General features: G+C 45.4%; 1 protein-coding gene across 1 annotated transcript in view; it reads right to left on the reverse strand.

Moving 5' to 3' along the window:
* LOC126154588 (uncharacterized) overlaps positions 1–17,511 on the reverse strand; it is a 114,051-nt gene extending 96,540 nt beyond the window's left edge. Inside the window, exon 1 of the mRNA XM_049916160.1 lies at positions 17,346–17,511. Coding sequence (XP_049772117.1) covers positions 17,346–17,511 — 166 coding nt within the window. The remainder of the gene's footprint in view (positions 1–17,345) is intronic.
* Positions 17,512–21,600: the final 4,089 nt, after the last annotated feature.

Here is a 21,600-nt window from a genome sequence, read left to right on the forward strand (position 1 = left end):
TATGATTACAGCTTGCACCTGCAGGTTGTACTGCCTTCAAGTTGCATTGTTAGTCTACAGTCTTTGGGTGTTATATGTGACTTCGAGTTTTCACTTCATAAAATCAGTAAACTGTTTTTATTAACTCAAGACCCGTATGACACGTTCGTGTACGTTGCATAGTTTCACTTTGTGCCGCTACATCACATCACACTCTCCCTGCAGCGCCGGCTGTTTTGAAGAGACGATTCAGCAGAATGGCTGCCAAAACCGCGCACTCTGAAGGTATCTTAGATTTATTTCATTTATTTCTTTTAATATGTGAAAATGGTCTTATGTTTCATTAACATATATTTTACTAGAATTAGTTCTTATGTTCACTACAGTAGACGTAGAAATTCTAAACACACATATGTGAACTACAGGTTACATCCTCGAAGCTCTTTCTTATCTCCTATACAGTGTAAATAGTAGCACTTAAATTTTGAGCTAGAAATTAATTTATGTTATTATCTTCAGTTATCCATGATGAAGAAATACTTTGCACCCTGGAGGAGAGTGATTTCAGTCTGTTGTCCTGTTATCCAAGTGTATTGGAAGTGAGCCACAAGGTATTTGTAAGTGAAAGTCAAGGGCTCAAAAACAAATTTAAGTCAAGTATCAGAACAAACTGACCATTTCGAGTCTTTAACCATTTTACTGATTTAGCTGTTGTTAATTGTTGGATTATGTACAAAAGGTCTTGTACAAAGGAGGGCGTACCAAAATACAACAGATTGTCCTCAATAAAATTTAGACTGAATGTGGTTAATAAGCTAATAAAATCTTCTCATATGCGAAGTTCGTCACAGCTCTCTAGGGAAATGTCTGTCTATGAACAGGAGTGCTCTGACAGTTCTGGATCTGATGACAAAACACAAAAGATGAAGAAATGTTGTCCTCCAGCCAAGAAATGTAAGTTGATATGACCAGGATGATAACCTTACTCAGTACTTAAGAGGCGAACACTGCCTCTAAATGTCCCTATGGAGGATGAAAACCGTGTGAAAGAAGTGTAATATACCGGGTGATCAAAAAGTCAGTATAAATTTGAAAACTGAATAAATCACGGAATAATGTAGTAGAGAGGTACAAATTGACACACATGCTTGGAATGACTTGGGGTTTTATTAGAAACAAAAAAATACAAAAGTTCAAAAAATGTTCGACAGATGGCGCTTCATCTGATCAGAATAGCAATAATTAGCATAACAAAGTAAGACAAGGCAAAGATGATGTTCTTTACAGGAAATGCTCAATATGTCCACCATCATTCCTCAACAATAGCTGTAGTCGAGGAATAATGTTGTGAACAGCACTGTAAAGCATGTTCGGAGTTATGGTGAGGCATTGGCGTCGGATGTTGTCTTTCAGCATCCCTAGAGACGTCAGTAGATCACGATACACTTGCGACTTCAGGTAACCCCAAAGTCAATAATCGCACGGACTGAGGTCTGGAGACCTGGGAGGCCAAGCATGACGAAAGTGGCGGCTGAGCACACGATCATCTCCAAACGACGCGCGCAAGAGATCTTTCACACGTCTAGCAATATGGGGTGGAGTGCCATCCTGCATAAACATCGTACGTTCCAGCAGGTGTTTATCAGTCAGGCTGGGGATGATGCGATTCTGTAACATATCGGCGTACCTCTCACCTGTCAGGTAGCAGTTACAGAACCAGAACCACGCATTTCCTCGAAGAAAAAAGGCCCGAGAACGGTAGATGTGGTAAATCCAACCCATACCGTGACTTTCTCGTCGTGCAATGGAGTTTCCACGACAGTTCTAGGATTTTCGGTAGCCCAAATTCTGCAGTTGTGGGCGTCGACAGACCCTCGGAGCGTGAAATGAGCTTCGTCGGTCCACAACACGTTACTCAACCAATCGTCATCTGCCGCCATCTTTTGAAACGCCCACGCTGCAAATGCCCTCCGCTTCACTAAATCGCCAGGTAACAGCTCATGATGCCGATGGATTTTGTACGGATAGCATCGGATTGTACGCCTCAGTGCCAACCAAAGAGTAGTGTATGGAATGCTGACTTCCCCGCGCGTAGACGAACCCGCTACAGTCTCCATTTCTTCCTGAACTGTCAAGCAGCATTACGCCTTGTACACGGTCGGCCACTACGGGGTGTATCGTCTAAACAAGCCGTGGCATCGAACTTCGAAATCATTCTCGCCACAGCTGCATTTGTCAACGGACCTTTGCCCGTTCGAATCCACTTCCTATGGCGATTGGATCGTAACGCTGAACTAGCACATTCCCCATTCTGATAATACAGCTTCACTAAAAGCGCCTTTTCAGGTAACGTCAACATGCTGAAACTGCTGGCGCATCTTATTCTCTCCCTCATTACAGCTCCTTTTATACACGATTGTCATGCGTAGTCACTGAGGTATTGCTGTCGTCCAGCGCCATCTGTCGGACATTTTGTGAATTTTTTTGTTGTTCTAATAAAACCCCATGTCATTCCAAGCATGTGTCTCAATTTTTACCTCTCTATCTACATTATTCCGTGTTTTATTAAATTTTCACATTTATACTGACTTTTTGATCACCCGGTATATTTGTGTGCACTGATTTTTTTTTTTCCTTCTACTTGTTAAGACCCATGATACACTACATGTACCTTACATATACTCTAAAGCAAAGCAAACTACGTACCACGAACTAGTTATCCGAATGGGAGGGAAATCGGTAGATGAGATATACATAACATGTGCAGACAAACAGATGATTACAGTTTCAGATAAAAACTGGATGATTTATTCAAGAGAAAGAGCTTCAGAAACTGAGCAAATCATCAGTAACACTTATAATGATACGGCTTGGCGTTGATTGAGAGAGATGTTGGCTGTCCTGAGGGTCTACGTGCCAAATGCTGTCCAATTGATGCGTTACATCGTCAATATCCCGAGCTAGTTGGAGGGCCCTGCCGATAACCCTCCAGGTGTTCTCAACTGGGGAGACATCCGGCGACCATGCTGGCCAAGGTGAGATGTGGCAAGCACGAAGGCGAACAGTAGAAACGCTCGCCGTCTGCGGACGGGCAATATCTTGCTGAAATGCACCCAGGATGGCTTGAATGAAGGACAACAAAACGGTGCGTACAATATCGTCGATCACTGTGCTGTAGGAAAGCGCGGATGACAACGAAAGGGGTCTTGCTATGAAAAGAAATGACACCCCAAGTTGTCGAGCTGTATGTCGGGCGACAGTCAGGTTGGCGTCCCACGGCTGTTCAGGGCGCGTCCACACACGTCTTCGCCCGGAAATCTCGTTGACTGGAGTGCTGCTGTCTTCGGTGGTGCGTCTGCTTCGAAATAAGCCCCAATGACCAGCAGTGATGATCTGAGGCGCCATTGCTTTTCATAGCTGAAACCCTTTCGTTGACATCCGCTGCACCCTAACAGCACAGCGGTACGTCGGCGATAACCTATGCCCCGTTTCGTCGCCCGTCGTTGAAAGTCGTCGTAGTCTTACCCTTTCAGCAAGATAAAGTCCGTCCACCCAATGCGAGAGTTTCTACTGCTTATCTTTGTGCTACCTAACCCTACCTTGGCCAGTAAGGTCTCTGAATGTCTCCCCAGTTGAAAACGTCTGGAGGATTATGGGCAGGGCCCTGCAACCAGCTGGGGATTTTGACAATATAACACGCTAATTTGCACAGAATTTGGAACAATATCCTTGAGGAGGACATCCGACAACTCTGTCAACCAATACCAAGCCACATAATTGCTTGCATAAGGGCCAGAAGTGGAACAACGGGCTATTGATCTGCTCAGTTTGCGAACTCTTTATTTTGAACAAATCAACCAATTTTTTGAAATTGTAACCATTTGTTTGTCTATGATATTTCAGTGCCTGTTTTATTCTGATTACGATGCAAAGTTCCTTTGGACAGCCACCGCGGTGACCCCAGCCGTTACGAAACACATCAAATGAATTCGCATTTGTGAATAACGACTACCATCAGCTGTCGAATGGAATGACGTCAGTGAAAATAAGCGATAAGCGAGAAATCCGGGTTCGTGTCCCGGTCCGGCACAAATGTTCATTGTCGTCATTCCATTCTACAGCTGATGGTAATCCTTATTCGCAATTGCGAATTCATTTCATTTGATTGTCTGTACATGAACATCACATCTGCCAATATCCGTCCCATTCAGAAATTTATTCGTGGTGTGTCCTTTTTCTTTGTCTTAGAATTTGTTTTACACAATAAAAAAAAACAAGAATTAAAACAATGTAACTTAGAATGTAGCTATGTGCTATAAGAATGAAGCACATGATGTTTATGTGCAGTCATCTTCTGAATGCTCGGAGGTACTTAGGAACAACGTTGTACGAGTATGCTCTACAACTCTCCATGTTGGAAAGTGAAAAGGCGGAATCTATTTTTTCATAGCGCTACTTGTGACTACGGTATTATTGAAAACAATCAAACCTTAATGTCTTTCGCTCCGCAAAAAATGACAGTGAAATCTCTAAAAAATGGCCAGAACCTTCTTCCACGTTACAATCACATGTTTACGTTTCTGGTCACTAAAATTGCAGCACCAATAAGGGTACAAATAACAAAATTTTCTTACTGTTGTCTACACTATGGTATGAAGAACACGCTTTTAACATTGTTGGTTATTTCGGGGGGGGGGGGGGGGGGGGGAGAGTGGGATATACGGGCTGCGTAATTTAGTACACATAGCTCCCACCTCTGACACCAGGGCACAGAATCGGACTGAACTTGCATAGTTGGTTTGTGGGATCAAAGGGACCAGACTGCTATGGTCATCGGACCATTTTTCCAAAAAACTAAAACCACCCCAAGAGAATAAAAAACGAACAACAAGAAAGACGGCACACGACACAGGACAAGAAATACTCCGGCAGAGATCAGACAAAACAAAATTACACAGATTGTGACGGTGGTTGGCCGACCATAGAGAAAAAACCGGAAAAGCCAACCACCGAGAACACATCAAAACTCAGTTTAAAATCGTAGGCCAAAAGCCAGAATCAATACTAAAAAAAAAAAAAAAAAAAAAAAAAAAAAACTCTCAGATTAAACGATAAAAAAAACCCTGCCCGAATAAAACGCAAGCCGGCCGCGGTGGTCTCGCGGTTCTAGGCGCGCAGTCCGGAACCGCGCGACTGCTACGGTCGCAGGTTCGAATCCTGCCTCGGGCATGTTTGTGTGTGATGTCCTTAGGTTAGTTAGGTTTAAGTAGTTCTAAGTTCTAGGGGACTGATGACCACAGCTGTTAAGTTCCATAGTGCTCAGAGCCATTTGAACCATTTTGAATAAAACGCAAAACTAAGTCCACCAAGGCAGAGTCGTCTGTTAAAAGGGCAGGCAGCGTGTCAGGCAGTGCGAACGTCTGCCTGAGCACAACTAAAAGTGGACAGTCCAATAAAATGTGGACCACCGTCAAAACAGAGGCGCAGCGACATGAAGGTGGGTCCTCACGTCGCAATAGGTGGCCGTGCGTCAGCCATGTGTGCCCAATGCGCAGTCGGCAGAGGACAACAGACTCCTTGCGAGAGACCCCCAAGGAGGAGCGCCACACACCGGTAGCCTCCTTGATGCCCCGAAGTTTGTTTCGTGAAGGCAGGGCTCGCCATTCAGTGTCCCAAAGTTCCAGAATTTTGCCGCGTAAGAACGCTCGCAAATCAGTCTCTGGGAGGCCAATCTCCAGAGATGGTGTACTGGTGGCCTCTTTCGCCAGGCGGTCAACATGTTCATTGCCGGGTATCCCGACATGGCCTGGGGTCCACACAAAAACCACAGAGCGGCCGCAACGGGCAAGAGTATGCAGGGACTCCTGGAGAGCCATCACCAGACGAGAACGAGGGAAACACTGGTCGAGAGCTCGAAAACCGCTCATGGAATCTCTACAGATAATGAAGGACTCAGCTGAGCAGGAGCGGATATACTCTAGGACTCGAAAGATGGCGACCAGCTCAGCAGTAAAAACGCTGCAGCCAGCCGGCAAAGAACGTTGTTCGGAATGGTCCCCTAGAGTTAGAGCATAACCGACACGACCAGCAACCATCGATCCGTCAGTGTAAACAATGCCAGAGCCCTGATACGTTGCGAGGATGGAAAGAAAGCGGCGGCGGAAGGCCTCCGGAGGGACTGAGTCCTTTGGGCCCTGTGCCAATGCCAGCTGAAGGCGAGGGCGAGGCACACACCAAGGGGGTGTACGCAGAGGTTCCCAGAAAGGAGGCGGAAGAGGTAAAACCCCAAGCCCGGGGAGAAGCTCTCGGACGCGGACCGCGATCGTACACCCAGCCCTGGGCCGACGTTCTGGAAGATGGACGTGCGACTGTGGGAATAGTAGCCGATAGTTAGGATGCCCGGGCAAGCTGAAAACATGGGCAGCATAAGCGGCCAGCAAACGTTGGCGCCGTAACCGCAGTGGAGGGACACCTGCCTCCACTAGTATGCTGTCCACAGGGCTGGTACGGAAAGCACCAGTGGAAAGGCGTATCCCGCTGTGGATGATTGGGTCCAGCACCCGCAACGCAGATGGGGATGCTGAGCCATAAGCCAGGCTCCCATAATCCAGACGGGAGTGCATTAACGCCTGGTAGAGCCGTAACAGGGTAGATTGGTCAGCGCCCCAGCTGGTGTGGCTCAAGCATGGCAGAGCATTTAGATGCCGCCAACACGTCTGTTTAAGCTGCCGAATATGAGGCAGTCAAGTCAACTGGGCATCAAAAACTACACCCAAAAACCTATGGGACTCTACCACAGCAAGAAGTTCGCCGTCAAGATAAAGCCGCGGCTCCAGGTGAACAGTGCGTCGCCGGCAGAAATGCATAACGCAGGTCTTGGCTGCCGAATACTGGAACCCATGAGCTACAGCCCAAGACTGCACCTTACGGATAGCGCCCTGTAGCTGACGTTCAGCAGCTGCAATGCCAATAGAGCTGTAGTAAAGGCAGAAGTCGTCAGCATACAAGGACGCTGAGACAGACGTTCCCACCGCCGCAGCGAGCCCGTTAATGGCTATTAAAAACAGGCAGACACTTAAAACAGATCCCTGTGGCACACCGTTCTCCTGATCTCGGGAGGATCTATGGGAGGCCGCGACTTGCACGCGGAAGGTACGGTACGACAGAAAATTTTGGATAAAGATCGGCAGAGGGCCCCGAAGTCCCCATCCATGAAGTGTAGAAAGGATGTGATGACGCCATGTCGTATCGTACGCCTTCCGCATGTCGAAAACGACAGCGACCAGGTGCTGACGGCGGGCAAAGGCAGTACGGATGGCCGACTCCAGGCTCACCAGATTGTCGGCGGCGGAGCGGCCTTTACGGAACCCACCCTGAGACGGAGCCAGAAGGCCCCGAGACTCCAGTACCCAATTCAACCGTCGGCTCACCATCCGTTCAAGCAACTTGCAAAGAACGTTGGTGAGGCTAATGGGACGGTAGCTGTCCACCTCCAAAGGGCTCTTGCCTGGTTTCAAAACGGGGATGACCATGCTTTCCCGCCATTGCGACGGAAACGCACCCTCGACCCAGAGACGGTTGTAAAGGTCGAGGAGGCGTCGCTTGCAGTCCATTGAAAGGTGTTTCAGCATCTGACAGTGGATGCTATCTGGCCCAGGAGCGGTATCAGGACAAGCGGCGAGGGAAGTGTGAAATTCCCACTTACTGAATGGAACATTGTAAGATTCAGGATGGTGGGTGCGAAAAGAAAGGCTCCGACGTTCCATTCGCTCTTTAATGGAGCGGAAGGCCAGTGGGTAATTGGAAGAAGCGGAACTCAGAGAAAAATGCTCTGCCAAGCTGTTGGCAATTTCGTCGGAGTCTGTACAAACTGCTCCATTCAGTGAGAGCACAGGGACACTGACAGGGGTCCGATAGCCATAGAGGCGTCGGATCTTGGCCCAGACCTGCGATGGAGAGACATGGAGGCCAATGGTGGACACATACCGCTCCCAGCACTCCTGCTTGCTCTGGCGGATAAGGCGGCGGGCCCGCACACGCAGCCGTTTGAAGGTGATGAGGTGTTCAATGCAGGGATGTCGCTTGTGACGCTGTAGCGCCCGCCAGCGATCTTTAATCGCCTCAGCGATCTCAGGCGACCACCAAGGCACCGTCCTCCTCCGAGAAGAACGGGAAATGGAAGATTCTGCGGCAGTAACGATGACGGTGGTGACCAATTGAACCACCGCATCAATGTCATCATTAGAGAGAGGCTCAATAGCGACAGTGGAGGAAAACAAGTCCCAGTCAGCCTTATTCATAGCCCATCTGCTAGGGCGCCCAGAAGAGTGACGCCATGGCAGTGACAGAAAGATCGGAAAGTGGTCACTACCACACAGGTCGTCATGCACTCTCCATTGGACAGACGGTAAGAGGCTAGGGCTGCAGATCGAAAGGTCAATGGCGGAGTATGTGCCATGCGCCTCACTGAAGTGTGTGAAGGCACCATCATTTAAAATGGAAAGATCGAGCTGCGCCAATAAATGCTCAACGGTGACACCTCAACCTGTTGCCACTGACCCACCCCACAAAGGGTTATGGGCATTGAAGTCGCCCAGTAACAAGAAAGGTGGTGGCAATTGGGCTATCAGCGCAGCCAGGACATGCTGCGCAACATCACCATCTGGTGGAAGGTAAAGACTGCAGACGGTAACAGCCTGTGGCGTCCACACCCGAACAGCGACAGCCTCTAAAGATGTTTGGAGAGGGACAGACTCGCTGTGCAGAGAGTGAAGGACATAGAGGCAGACGCCACCAGACACCCTTTCATAAGCTGCCCGGTTCTTATAATAACCCCGATAGCCACGAAGGGCGGGGGTTCGCATTGCTGGAGCAATGCAGAAGAAAGGGTGAAGGCTGATAAGTTGTCGGAGCTCAGCTAGAGGGTGGAAGAAACCGCTGCAGTTCCACTGGACGATGATATTGTCCGTGGCTAAGAAAGGCGTGAAGGGACTGGGCAGGCAATTTACGTCGCTTGTTCACTCGCTGCCACCGATTCAGTACCCGTGCGAGTGACAGCCATGGCGTCTGAGGGACCGGCGAGATCAAGGTCCTCAGCGGACGCCAGAATCTCGACGTCATCCTCAGACGCAGAGCTCGAAGGGTGCGGTGGGGTCGGTGCCACCGCAAGTTCTTTGGCCTTAGAGGTCTTGCGTTTGGACTTCTCTCGCTGAACCTTGGGTTTCACCGGCTGGGAAGGCTTCACCGAATCAGTCTCCAGGACGGAGGAGGATTGCGAAGCCCTACAACCAGCCGCTGGTGGGGACTTACGCCACTGTCGGGCGTCAGCCTTCCCGCTGCTGGAAGCCTGGGAAGGGAGGGTCCCAAGGGAAACCTTATGGGCGAGAGCAGCCGAAGAAGTTAGACGCTTCTCTGGCTGAGAAGCGGGGACAGAAGTCCCCGATGGGTGGGAGGATATTGCTCCGTAGGTAGGTGGTGCAGGAGCAACCGGTTGGGTAGAGCCCCCCACGGGCAAGGGGGCAGGAGGAGTTGTACTGCTCATCGAGCTGGCTGGAAGTCTCGAAACTGATGGGGCTAGCACAGTTGTTGTAGCAGCTGCGTAAGAAGATGTCATTCGCACAGGATGTAGTCTGTCATATTTCCTTTTGGCCTCAGTATAGACCAGCCAGTCCAGGGTCTTATATTCTATGATTTTGCGCTCTTTCTGAAAGACTTTGCAGTCTGGCGAGCAAGGTGAATGATGCTCTCCGCAGTTGACACAGATGGGAGGCGGGGCACATGGAGTATTGGGATGTGATGGGCGTCTGCAATCTCGGCCTGTGAGGCTGGAAGTGCAGCGGGAAGACATATGGCCGAACTTCCAGCACTTAAAGCACCGCATCGGGGGAGGGATATAGGGCTTGACGTCACAACGGTAGACCATCACCTTGACCTTATCCGGTAATGTATCACCCTCGAAGGCCAAGATGAAGGCGCCGATAGCAATCTGATTGTCCCTCGGACCCCGATGAACGCGCCGCACGAAATGAACACCTCTACGCTCTAAGTTGGCGCGCAGCTCGTCATCAGACTGCAAAAGTAGGTCCCTATGGAAAATAACACCCTGGACCATATTTTATGTGGTGTAATGGTAACTTTAACATCCCCCAACTTGTCACAAGCAAGTAACCTGCGTGACTGGGTGAAGGATGCCGTTTGTATCAGTACTGACCCAGAGCGCATTTTGGACAAGCCCTCCACCTCCCCAAACTTGTCCTCTAAAGCTCGACGAAGAACTGAGCCTTTGTGGACAGAAAAGACTCCCCATCAGCTCTCGTGCAAACTAAGAATCGGGGCGAATAACTGTTACCTCCATCCTGAGACTTACGCTCCTCCCACGACGTGGCCAGGGAGGGGAACGTTTTCGGATCGTACTTCTGAGCATTAAATTGAGCCCGAGAACGCTTAGAGACTGCTGGCGGCTACCCGCCAGCGAGAGATGATGTACCACGCCTCATTGCGGGTCATCCGCCCTGATGCCACCTACTCCGACCAAGTGCCCTCCCCACGGGCGCCACCCAGCCGCAGCAATAGCCACCTGGCAGGATGGCCATTGCCGGGAGTCATGATGCCCCAGGGAGATGGGCATCTACTCCTTGGCATACGTGGGAAGTTAACGGCGCAGGCATCAGTAGAGCGATCCCTGTGTTGTCAGGGGGCTACAACCAACAGGGCACATGGTGGCCCCACCACAACGGGCTGGCTACCGTGCTGGATGTTAGGTGACATGTGGTCCATGGTCGCCGTCAGTGCAGAAAGTGGCACTGCACAGCGCAAGGTTGAAAGTGCACGCAGGAACGTATCCATGCCCAAGAGATGGAGAGCGGGCAGGACTGCAATGCAACGACAAAGAAGCTGGCGAAAGGTCTGATCGCAAGATGGACACAATGCACCAAGTAAGGTTCCCTTCCCCAATCGGCTCGCTCTTCAGAAAAATGTTGAGAGATGGAGGTCAAACCCAATAGGGGACCATCACATACGGCCGAAAAGTTTGAGACTCCTTTTACTCGCCTCTTACGACAGGCAGGAATACCGCGTGACTTTTCTAACCCCCGAACCCGCAGGGGGGATGAACCTGCATAACAGATTTGGGTACGTCGTTCTATGTTGCTTCAGCAATGTTCCGGAGTGAATCTGTCGTACTGCCTGCTGAGTCGCGGAGCGCCAGTTCCTCGGCAACTCATGGCCAGGTGTTTTCAGTGCGTGAGAGCTCTGCCGAATGTGTTGGTCTGCGTCACTAGATCGAAAGGCGTCTTATCGATGACTCCGACTGTGGCGCCCAGTCTGTAACTTGAGCATACACTCCGTGTAGTTCGTACAAGGTAGTACATCTTCTGTTATGTAAAAGTTATTCATTTATTTATTAAAATCAACGTTTCCTGGCATTGAAAGATAGTATTTATGATCCGTAGACTCCTCCTAATGTCTGAGTGGAAAAAGGCAACTTTTGTTAGCAAATTTTTATTGACAACAATTACTTGATTCGCGCCAGAATAAAGGTACTTCCTCTACGTATCTCTTTGCTGACGTCACGAGCGATTTCTGCTTCGGCACCTCATCCCACTGGCTGTGAAAGCGCCAGATGGTCAACCGCCTCTGCTAGCCAGTGTGATAACCTACCGCTCGCTATTTATCATGTACGTACTGCAGCACTGATACATTCACTTTAGGTATGTGAAACAGCAGAACTAGAAATCAAGTAAAATGCGCTCTTATCTGCAAATAAGGGCCAATTTACACATTTTATACGATCATGCCAACTGCTACGCATACAGAGTGATTATAATTAAAGTTTAAACTTTCAAACCGCTGTAGAAGTAACACCACTGGTCAGAATGACGTCAAATTGCAATGGAAAACGTAAGGCAGAAGAAAAATAAAAAGTTACAAAATTAGCAATAGATGGCGCTGTAAGCATCACAATTTAATAGTGGCCGACTACAAATGACAAATGAATCATAACAATGCCCAAGGTGTACGTTTGATGTTAAACAAACTGTACTACTCAGTGTGTATGGGTGAACAGGTGCGATATGGTTAGTTACGTAAGCCCATCTACTACGGCAAGGTCATATCACATAGGATGGAAAAAAATTGGTTTTTAATTATCCTGAGGCCAAAAACCACATAAAAAGCATCACTGACATTGGTTTTTAATTGTGTTGAGGCCATAAACCGCATAAAAAGCATCAGTCAAAATCAAATCGGATTATTAATTTCCGTATGACTGGCGCAAAACATGTTCACTATGCTGTCCACCGTTTTCTGGAACGAGTTGAAATCGAGAATCAGCATGTTCCACAACTGATCGAAATGTTTCAGGGGTCACATTCAGAATGTGTTGCACAATTCGTGCCTTCAATGCAGCTAAGTTTGCAGTCGGAACACTGAACACAACAGCTTTCAGATAGCCCCACAGCCAGAAGTCACACGGATAAAGATCAGGTGATCGGGACGGCCAGGTTGCAGGGTCAGTACCGTTCGGCCTTTCGGGGCCCGTTCGGACGGAATTCTTTTTTCCTAAATTACTCGAGCGAGTAGATTTCCTACCTGAAACGAGATTCCTGAATGTGTGAACGTAACATCTTTATTTAATTCAAAACTCTTTCCAGCTAGAAAATACTCCAGTGAGGGACTGGGTGAACGGCACAGGTGGAAAAACTCATCTTCAGAGCACCTTTGTGGACAGGTACATTCTCTAGATGAATTTTTTTCTTTTATAATCCAGGTTTCTTTATGCGTATTTTGTCAACCATTCCATATTATTCCCTAACTACTGTTTTCCCGTTCGTAAGGTAATTAGTGAGAAGAATCTCTTTAACATCGCAGAAAACTCTGGCCGCAATCTGTCTGACTGATGAAAGTGGCTGCACCTTTTATAGCGCAGGGCACGAAGCTTTCTCACAATTCATTTTTCATGTAAAATCTATCAAAACTCATTGGTATGACATGGATATGGAGTCAACCACTTCTTACATCTTTAATTGCCGATCGTTTACTACCGTATTGTGCACTCCCCCGAAATTTTGATTTCTGGTTGCCTTTTTTGTTACGTCCTTTACGTAAAGGAATTACGATCGTGGTTAAATTCAGTTGCACATTTCTTAACTGCTGAAAATGTTTCAACTTTTCACTTACTGTATATATTTGGATGAACTTTCTAATACAAGAAATTTATGACGAGAACAATATATCATTTGTAGCCTCAAAGCGATTATTAAAACCAGTGTAATAACATTCTCCCAGCAGGAATAAGAGCAAAGTTAATGAACTGAGGACCTATATCTATAACGCACAGTAGAATCATAACATTTGGCGATTTCGTGTAGAGATTCTTAAATTATGAACGGCTATGAGAACAAACAAGCAGTCTTTATCAGAATTTAGTGACGATAAATCGTACGAGTGAACCTCGCCCGCGGTTTAAGGCGCTGCGGTCATGGACTGTGCGGCTGGTCCCGGCGGAGGTTCGAGTCCTCCCTCGGGCATGGGTATGTGTGTGTGTTTGTCCTTAGGATAATTTAGGTTAAGTAGTGTGTAAGCTTAGAAACTCATGACCTTAGCAGTTAAGTCCCACAAGATTTCACACACATTTGAATATTTTTTTGAACCTCGCCCAGTATAGAGTAGTCAATTAATGTGCAGATGATTATTATGAACGTAGGATAAAGAAAGACAACAAGCTTGTGGATCAGTCAACAAACTTACATCTCGTATACTTGGCATGTGTCTATTTGTCAGAGTACCTAATTTTGTGGCCAAGAATAGTGTAGAACATTGCCTCCCCTCCATCCCCTCCCGCTGGAATTTACGGAGGCATTGTTTGGTTTATTATGCAACAGGACCTAGAAAAAAAAATATCATTTTAGTCAACATAACGTCTATCGTAGACCACGGGCTTTTCGCTTTGGTTCTCGTGTAAAAAATTAGAAATGTACTCTAACTGTAGTATCGGCATGTCCCGATTTACACTGCCATCCTTTTCATAAATAAGTGCCTGATCATCTACCCTGTCAAGAAGAGGTTTCTCCAGTCATGTTTTCGGTCTGTGATTCTTCCCGCTTCGAAATTAGCCCCGATGACGACGTGTCTGGAGACGCCCCAGACAGCATTGTGATACCAAGCTGACTGTCGCCCGCCATTCGCCCTAAACCAGGACTGATGGTCTGGGGTACAATTTCCTTTCATAGCAGGACCCCTTTGGTTGACACCCGCGGCACACTTACCACACAAAGCGCTGCGCGATGACAATCTAGGCCCCTTTTTATTGGCCACCATGGCAAGCTAATCTGGGCTTACATTTCAGCAACATAATGCCAGCCCGCACACGGTGAAAGTTTCTGCTGCTGGTCTTCGCGCTTGCCAAACGCTACCTTGGTCTGCAAGGTCGCCCGATCTCTCCCGAACTGAGAATGTTTGAAGCAGATGCGATTTTGGCGATCTAAAGCGCCAATCGGGCAGAATTTGACACGCTTTTCTTCAGGAGGACATCCAACAATTATACCAATGAGTGCAGAGTCGAATAACTGCTTGTATAAGGGTAAGAGGTGGACCAACGCGTCCTTTTTCTGCCGTGTCTGCCACCTCAGTGACGTTAAACACAGTGTCGCTCGATGCAGCGAGAGAGTATGTGTTACTAGACGGCAACATCATGCAAATACGAGTGGTTTCCTTAACATTAAACGTAAATTTACCAAATGGCAACTTCATGCAACAGAGCTTTAAGCTAATGGGAACAATCTTTTAACAGGCAAAAAACTGTTTCGGCTGTTTCCTAAAAGAAATCTTTTTCTCCAATCCATGACAATTAGATCTTTCGCCGTGCGTGGGTCAATAAGCACTTGCTTATACTTTCAGCAGTTAGCTATACCATCCATCTTAGTCCTGTTTAGATGCAGACCATGCCTAGTGAAACGCTATGTACTGTTAGTCCCGACTGGAACAAGCGCAACAAACACGAAGTAAATCGCCATCAGTGTAATTTCCAACACCACCTTAATCAGTCGCACAGCACCATTACGGCGTGGCTGATCATGACGATGGTAAGTATTTCATACTTCCACTACGTTACTGCAGCTGGCATGTCTAAAGATGTACTGTTAATCAGTTCCATACGGGAATATTCTCAGCTAATTAAAGTAATGCCTGCATGATATACGTGTGTGAGCCAAACACATAATTCTAATTATTTTGTGTTGTGGAATGAATACATTTTGGCTAAGGGAGGAGTTATCACAAAATATTATTCCATAAGACACCAGTGAATTGAAATTTGCAAAATATATTAAATGGTTCAAATGGCTCTAAGCACTATGGGACTTAACATTCGAGGTCATCAGTATCCTAGACTTAGAACTACTTAAACCTAACTAACCTAAGGACATCGTACACATCCATGCCTGAGGCAGGATTCGAACCTGCGACCGTAGCCGCCGCGTGGTTCCGGACTGAAGCGCCTAGAACCGCTCGGTCACAGAGGCCGGCAAAATATGTTAACTTACCGATTTCTACATCCACGACGTTTGCCGTTCTTCTTGTGGCAAAAGAATCCAAACCTAAACGTTTGTACATAGTCTTCTCTATCAAGTAAAGGGTGAAACGGATGCGTAACAGGCAATACTGTATCCATATCATTCGTTTCAAGTAAAGGCTTTGTAAATTGTAGTCCCTCTCACAGACTTGTGTTTTTGGTTTGACAACAAGCTATGAAAGGAAGTGCTGTGGGATTATAAAGAATAAGGTAAATGATAGCAGTAGGCCTAGTTATCTGCAACGTAACTTCGATCTTCATACGTAGGATATTGGGAACGGACGCGTCTTATAAACTAGTGTCTTAATCTTTATAACTTTGGGTAATAGTTTAATCTTTTATCAGATTAATTCTTTTTATTTTATCGTTGTAAACAACGTCGTATTTTGATGGAGGTCGCAAGAAACTTTATTTGACAGTAATCTGAGAAAGGTGTTCTTAAAAATACTGAAACAACTGCATCAGACAACATTTTCAAACCTGTAGTAGTGAAATTTTATCATTAGTTACATCTGAGAATGCACTGACATCGATTAGCATTTTTTTAATCTTTGGAACCGACGATCGTCTGCTGCAGAAGTAGCATGCAGTATCCCGATTTTTCTTTCTTTTTTTCACTGCACGACTGATACTCATTTTATAGAACAGTCTGAGAACATCCCACAAACCATACATCACGAGATAATCATCTTTCAGAAGTATCATCGACGTAAGTTAACTGAATTGAGTTTTCTAATAAGACCGTAATTACCATGTTCCTACTGTACATTGGCTTATTCCACCACCTTTGCGTTTAAGTACATTTAAAGGCACATTTTTAGCCATAGCATGTAAATCTAGTTTTTTAATCAGAGAACCCTGTTTAATAAAGCATGAAAGCCAATGTAAGTTATCTTGTGCGCGGTCGCATGTGATCTCTGGTGAGACACAGAAAGGATGTCTAGTCTTTTGTTAATTACTTCTTCTGTTATCTGTTCTGGATTGGAGTCGAGGGAGAGCCTCGCGCGTTAGACTGGCCGCTGTAATTTAAACTCGTTAATTTTATAAAAAGTCACTGCGTACTGCAGGGCGCATACTCGCGCATACTAGTAATTATATAAGGAAATTTCCACTGCACACGGACGAGATACCGACGTGCGGATAATCAACATATCACTAGTGATTAATATTGTATTCCCAATGTAAGTAGCATAGTGCACTTCAGCAATTATAGTTATGATTAACGCTATTTGTTATTAAATTTAATTATTTGTTTAATCCATGATCCTAAAATTTCAACATTATATGTAAACTGTATTTTCAGTATTTATCTCTTTTTAGCTCAGAAATAACGTGGCCCACTAACCTCCTTCTTACGGCGACGAAATTCTCAAAGTATATGTCCGATGCCACCTTATCAAAATCAGTAAATATATTCACTGAGTTTTTTAAAAATATTTCCATCCATCTCAATTCAGTTCAACAAAAATTATATAAAAAAACCAAAATAATATAAATAATTATATATATATATATATATATATATAATTATTTACATACACAACAGTGTCATCCGGAAAAGAAGATTAGTAATGCTGATAACTAGATGTGGAATACAACCTGGATGGGAAATTATCCTTGATGCAAGACAAATTGAATAGCTGCAAGCACTACATATAGTGGCCTTGTAGGCACATAAAAAACAAGTGTATAGCATAAAGAGAATAAAGAATGATGGATTACATAAGGGACATTCTAGAGAAACTGTGCTTGTTCGCCGTAAGGAAACACGTGAACAAAGCAGTGAAGGGGTACTTACGCCTGGCTAGCTTCTGGTGCGCCCACTGCCGCTTGAACTGCGCAAGACCGGAAATGAGGCCAGAGGTCCCCCGCGCGCTAATGCTGTGGTTCGCCTGTTGGCCAGCTGCCCGGCCTAACGCATGCACAGTCAGCAGCACCACCAGCATCGCGGAACCAGGGCGCATCGCGACACATACGTCACAACTGTAGCACCTCGCACTTCATTTGGAATCAGACGCTGTTGTTTCGGCGGCTACACCTTGGCGTAAAACATATTTTGGGTTGCAAACAACTCCCACTAGAGGAAAATTTAGCACATGTCTGCTTTCCAGCATTGCTTGTTCTGTATAGGCGATAGAACGATAACTACACTTTAAAAATAAGACCGCAGTCTATACAGTTATTGCTGTTCCGGCAGCTCTACATCACATTCTGACTTGGGTGTCACACAAAAGCAGTGTATTTCAGTTTCCACTTTCGTTGATCCTGGAAGAGCTGCCTGTCAGCACAGTGCTTCATAATTCTCCTTGATCTTCATCAACGCACACGACCTCGTCACGGTGTCGGCGTCGGTGCAGAACTGAAAGACAAAGAAGGGCTGCACTCAGTGAAAAGAATAAACTCATTCTCTATATAAAAAAAAGCTTTACAGCGCCAGAATTTTGAGGCATGGGCTACAGCCCCTGCTTAATTGGAAGTGGTTACTAAACATATTTTTCACGAAACGGCGTAATTTTCTATGAAAACCGGAGGTTAAAAAAAATGGCAGCAGCTTTAAGGGGCGCTGTTGTCTCCCTGTTGCAGCAGCTAAAAGCAAATGTCATCTTAGTAGCCTAAATCTGTGAATTTAATACATAAACAATGGGGCAGACTCCAGTTACTTAACATAAATGAAACATACGAAGTCAAGAAAGCTTCTTCTAGACACTGTGCTGTACATTGGAAGCTGAGATGTTACCCACAGATCACAAATGGCTGTTTACAGAAAGATATGGAATAGTGATTAAGGCAATGGACTCATAGTTAGGACAACTGTGGTTCAAATCCTTGTCCGGCAATTTTTACTTTGGTTCTGAATATTTTCGCTATATTGCTTAAAGGAAAATGCTAAAATAGTTCCTTAAGGAGGGCTGCAGCCAAATAATTTTCCCATTGTTATTCAGTACGAGCAAATTCTCCATCTGTGATGACCTTGACGTAGAAAGGCGTCTATTTTAAACATCCTGTTCCTTCCACACACTCGTCTTCGATTATGATCCGCACCCCTCAAGTAATGTTTCGCCTATCTTTGTCCTGGCCTCCATCCCGCTTCTTAACGGGGTCGGCATGTTAATGACTGGACTTGGTTATGTTAGTGGTAGAAGATTGTCAGATGCTCTACCTGTCGCCACCCTTTCCCTCTCCTGTCTGCGGAAGGAAATTTGTGCAACCCAGTTGCCTACATCTAGTGGTATCGCGTGTGAAAGTGTGAGAAAGTTTCCTAAAATTGCGATCACGCACGCTTCCCTCCAAAGTAGATCACAAAAGTTCAGTAATATTGAGATCTGGCGACTTTGGTGACCAGGGGAGATGTGGCGATTCGCCCTCGCGCTCACTAAACCAATCGTGCACGAAGCGAGCCTTATGAATAGCTGTGTTACAACATCGCACTGGAGAACAAACATGGTACCCTTGGATCAACTTGATCACCCAAAATGGTCACGTAATTCTTGGTACTAGTACGAAGTTGCAGAGTACCCACTGAGCCGATGGAGTACTACGATATGGATGGCGAAAGAAACACCGAAACCCCGCCACGTATCCCTCTCGGGCGTATCCCTCTTGGGATGTAAATTCACCCAAAAGTTGGAAACAATGTGAATCAAGACTCATCCGGCGAAATACCTTTCCTCCATTTCTCTGGTCCAGGCTTTGCGCCTTCAGCTCCAAGTTTTCTTGTTACGGTCATTTACATTACTGACGAATGGTTTTGGTATTCCCAGCTTTTGGAACTCCCTTCGTGTTGCCTTAGTGCTGACAGTGTTCCTGAGTGCGACATAGAGTTCTGCGATGACTTTCACAGCTGTCGTCCTGACAGTGTTCCTGAGTGCGACATAGAGTTCTGCGATGACTTTCACAGCTGTCGTCCTTTTATTGTTCGTCACAATCCTCTTCAGTGACCGTCTGGCTCTTCTTCTAACTGGTATCTCTGAGAAACTGTGTTTCTCCTGTATCCTTCTTGTTTAAAAAATAACGTAGTTTATATCACATATGGAAAATGAAAAATGATTTTTTTCTCTGACTGCAAAAACTGCAGATGGCATTACTGGTGGCCACCCTCCAAGACAGAAAAGGTACCAAGAGCCAAATGACCGACCTAGCTTACTAGAACGAGACGATTGCTTAATCTAAGGAATCAACGCAAAATTGTCTACGCAATGTACAAGGCCCTCGAAGAGCTAAAGCAGAATTATAAGGTGCGCATTTGATTTCGTCCCCTGCTGGATACACAGATTCCTTCTCTGCTACCCCTCTCTCCGAACAAAGTAATACGTAACTATTTTTTACTTCAGGAAAATTTGGACTTTTCACTTAGAACAAGTTTGCTCGCCGTAAGTAGAGCAGAGTGCGTTAACAACACATCTTGTTCCATTATACGGTCTTCTGAGCGTAGCGGAACAGTGTAGAACTCGCAGATTTCCTTCCAGGAAACGGTTCCGGTGGAAGTCGTATGCTGGTTCCCCTCCCCCTACTTCCGCCCCTCCCGTTACTCACCACCACTTTCCGAATCTTTTGTTTCACGCATCAGTTAACAAGTGTGATTACCCTTACTAGAATTTGTTGGTTATCAAGTGTTGTTTGTGACATACATGCGGTCGTTAGAGAAGTAGCAGTGACTCTGAGTAAAGAAAGTTTACAACGTGTTATTGTCAACCGTTCAGTATGTTTTCATATAATTGGCCTTGTTAAAATATAATGTACAGTTAATACAGTTAATAGTTTGTGTGAAAATACAAGTTCCAGATGAGTAGAGTATAGCTATTGAAAGCACCATTCTTGGACATCACTCTCCGTGAGTTAACATTCTTTGAGCCAAGTTGCCAAAACTTTCTAGACTTATGTGAGTGGAGCAAGCGAGACGTTTCTGTCAATTTGTTGAAGAACTTCAGTCTCGTATCTTCGTGACTATTGTGTGTGTCGGAGAGACTTGAGTACAGTACATCCCCTATGTAGTTATTTCTTATACTATGCAAATGAACAATATTTCTTAATCCAAATCACTGTAAATTTTCTTTGGCCTACATTATAAGAACTATAGATGTAGAGACTTGGGACTGTTACGTTAAGTGATCTGAACTGACTGCTTCAAGCCTCTCTTGGAGACAAACCTAGAATACATCCAGGGCCCAACCGATACTAGCCTTCTCTTAGGGCGCCAAGCTGAAATTAAAATAAAGTTCTTCGGTTTCTGTTTTGGTAATGGACGCATGGTTTGCCAAATACCAGTAATAACTATTTTCATTTGTTTCTCTCATGTAATTTTGAATGCTTTGTAAATTTTCACCTGTTGTTACCCGGGTAATTTAATCACCATTGAGTACATTCACACATGGTAGAGAATTTGAGAAATCATTTATATAAACAGTGAAGAGAAATGGTTCAAGAACTGACACCTGTGGGATTCTTCGTTTTCTTTTCAATAGATGTGATATCTAAACATTTACATACACTTACTGTATCCCGTCAGATAAATGGTATCCAAATGAACTTGACGACTCATCTCTTATGCCATATTTGAACTAATTTAATTATCATATTCTCATGTGACACAGAATCTAATGCTTTTCCCAGACCTGTAACTATAGCAGAAGTAGTTTGCCTCCTTCCAGCACCATCATATGTAATATATAACAGATTTCCTATTGCTTTTAATGTGCATAGATCTGATCTGAAGCCAAACTGTTTTGAATTCAGTAATTTATTATTTCCGGACTAGTCGTGTATGTGTGGAAAAGTACTGCCTATGCGCCGTTTGGTCAGTCATGAAAGTATATTTCCGAAATAATTTTAATGTTGGGTAGAAATTTCCCAGTTTGATGCAAAGAGGATGTTGATACATGTTATACAATTTCGAAAGTTTCCTATCAACTTCATCTGCGGGATAGTTTTATTAATAATGCTTTTGAAAGTTATCATATTATGCGTTTTCCCTCAAACTGATAAACTGCAATACCACGTTTTTATAAAATTACTTTATTCTGGATGATTTACTGTCAACGGATACTCATCCGGAG

This window comes from Schistocerca cancellata, chromosome 2, assembly GCF_023864275.1.
Source record: "Schistocerca cancellata isolate TAMUIC-IGC-003103 chromosome 2, iqSchCanc2.1, whole genome shotgun sequence".
Lineage (NCBI taxonomy): Eukaryota > Metazoa > Arthropoda > Insecta > Orthoptera > Acrididae > Schistocerca > Schistocerca cancellata.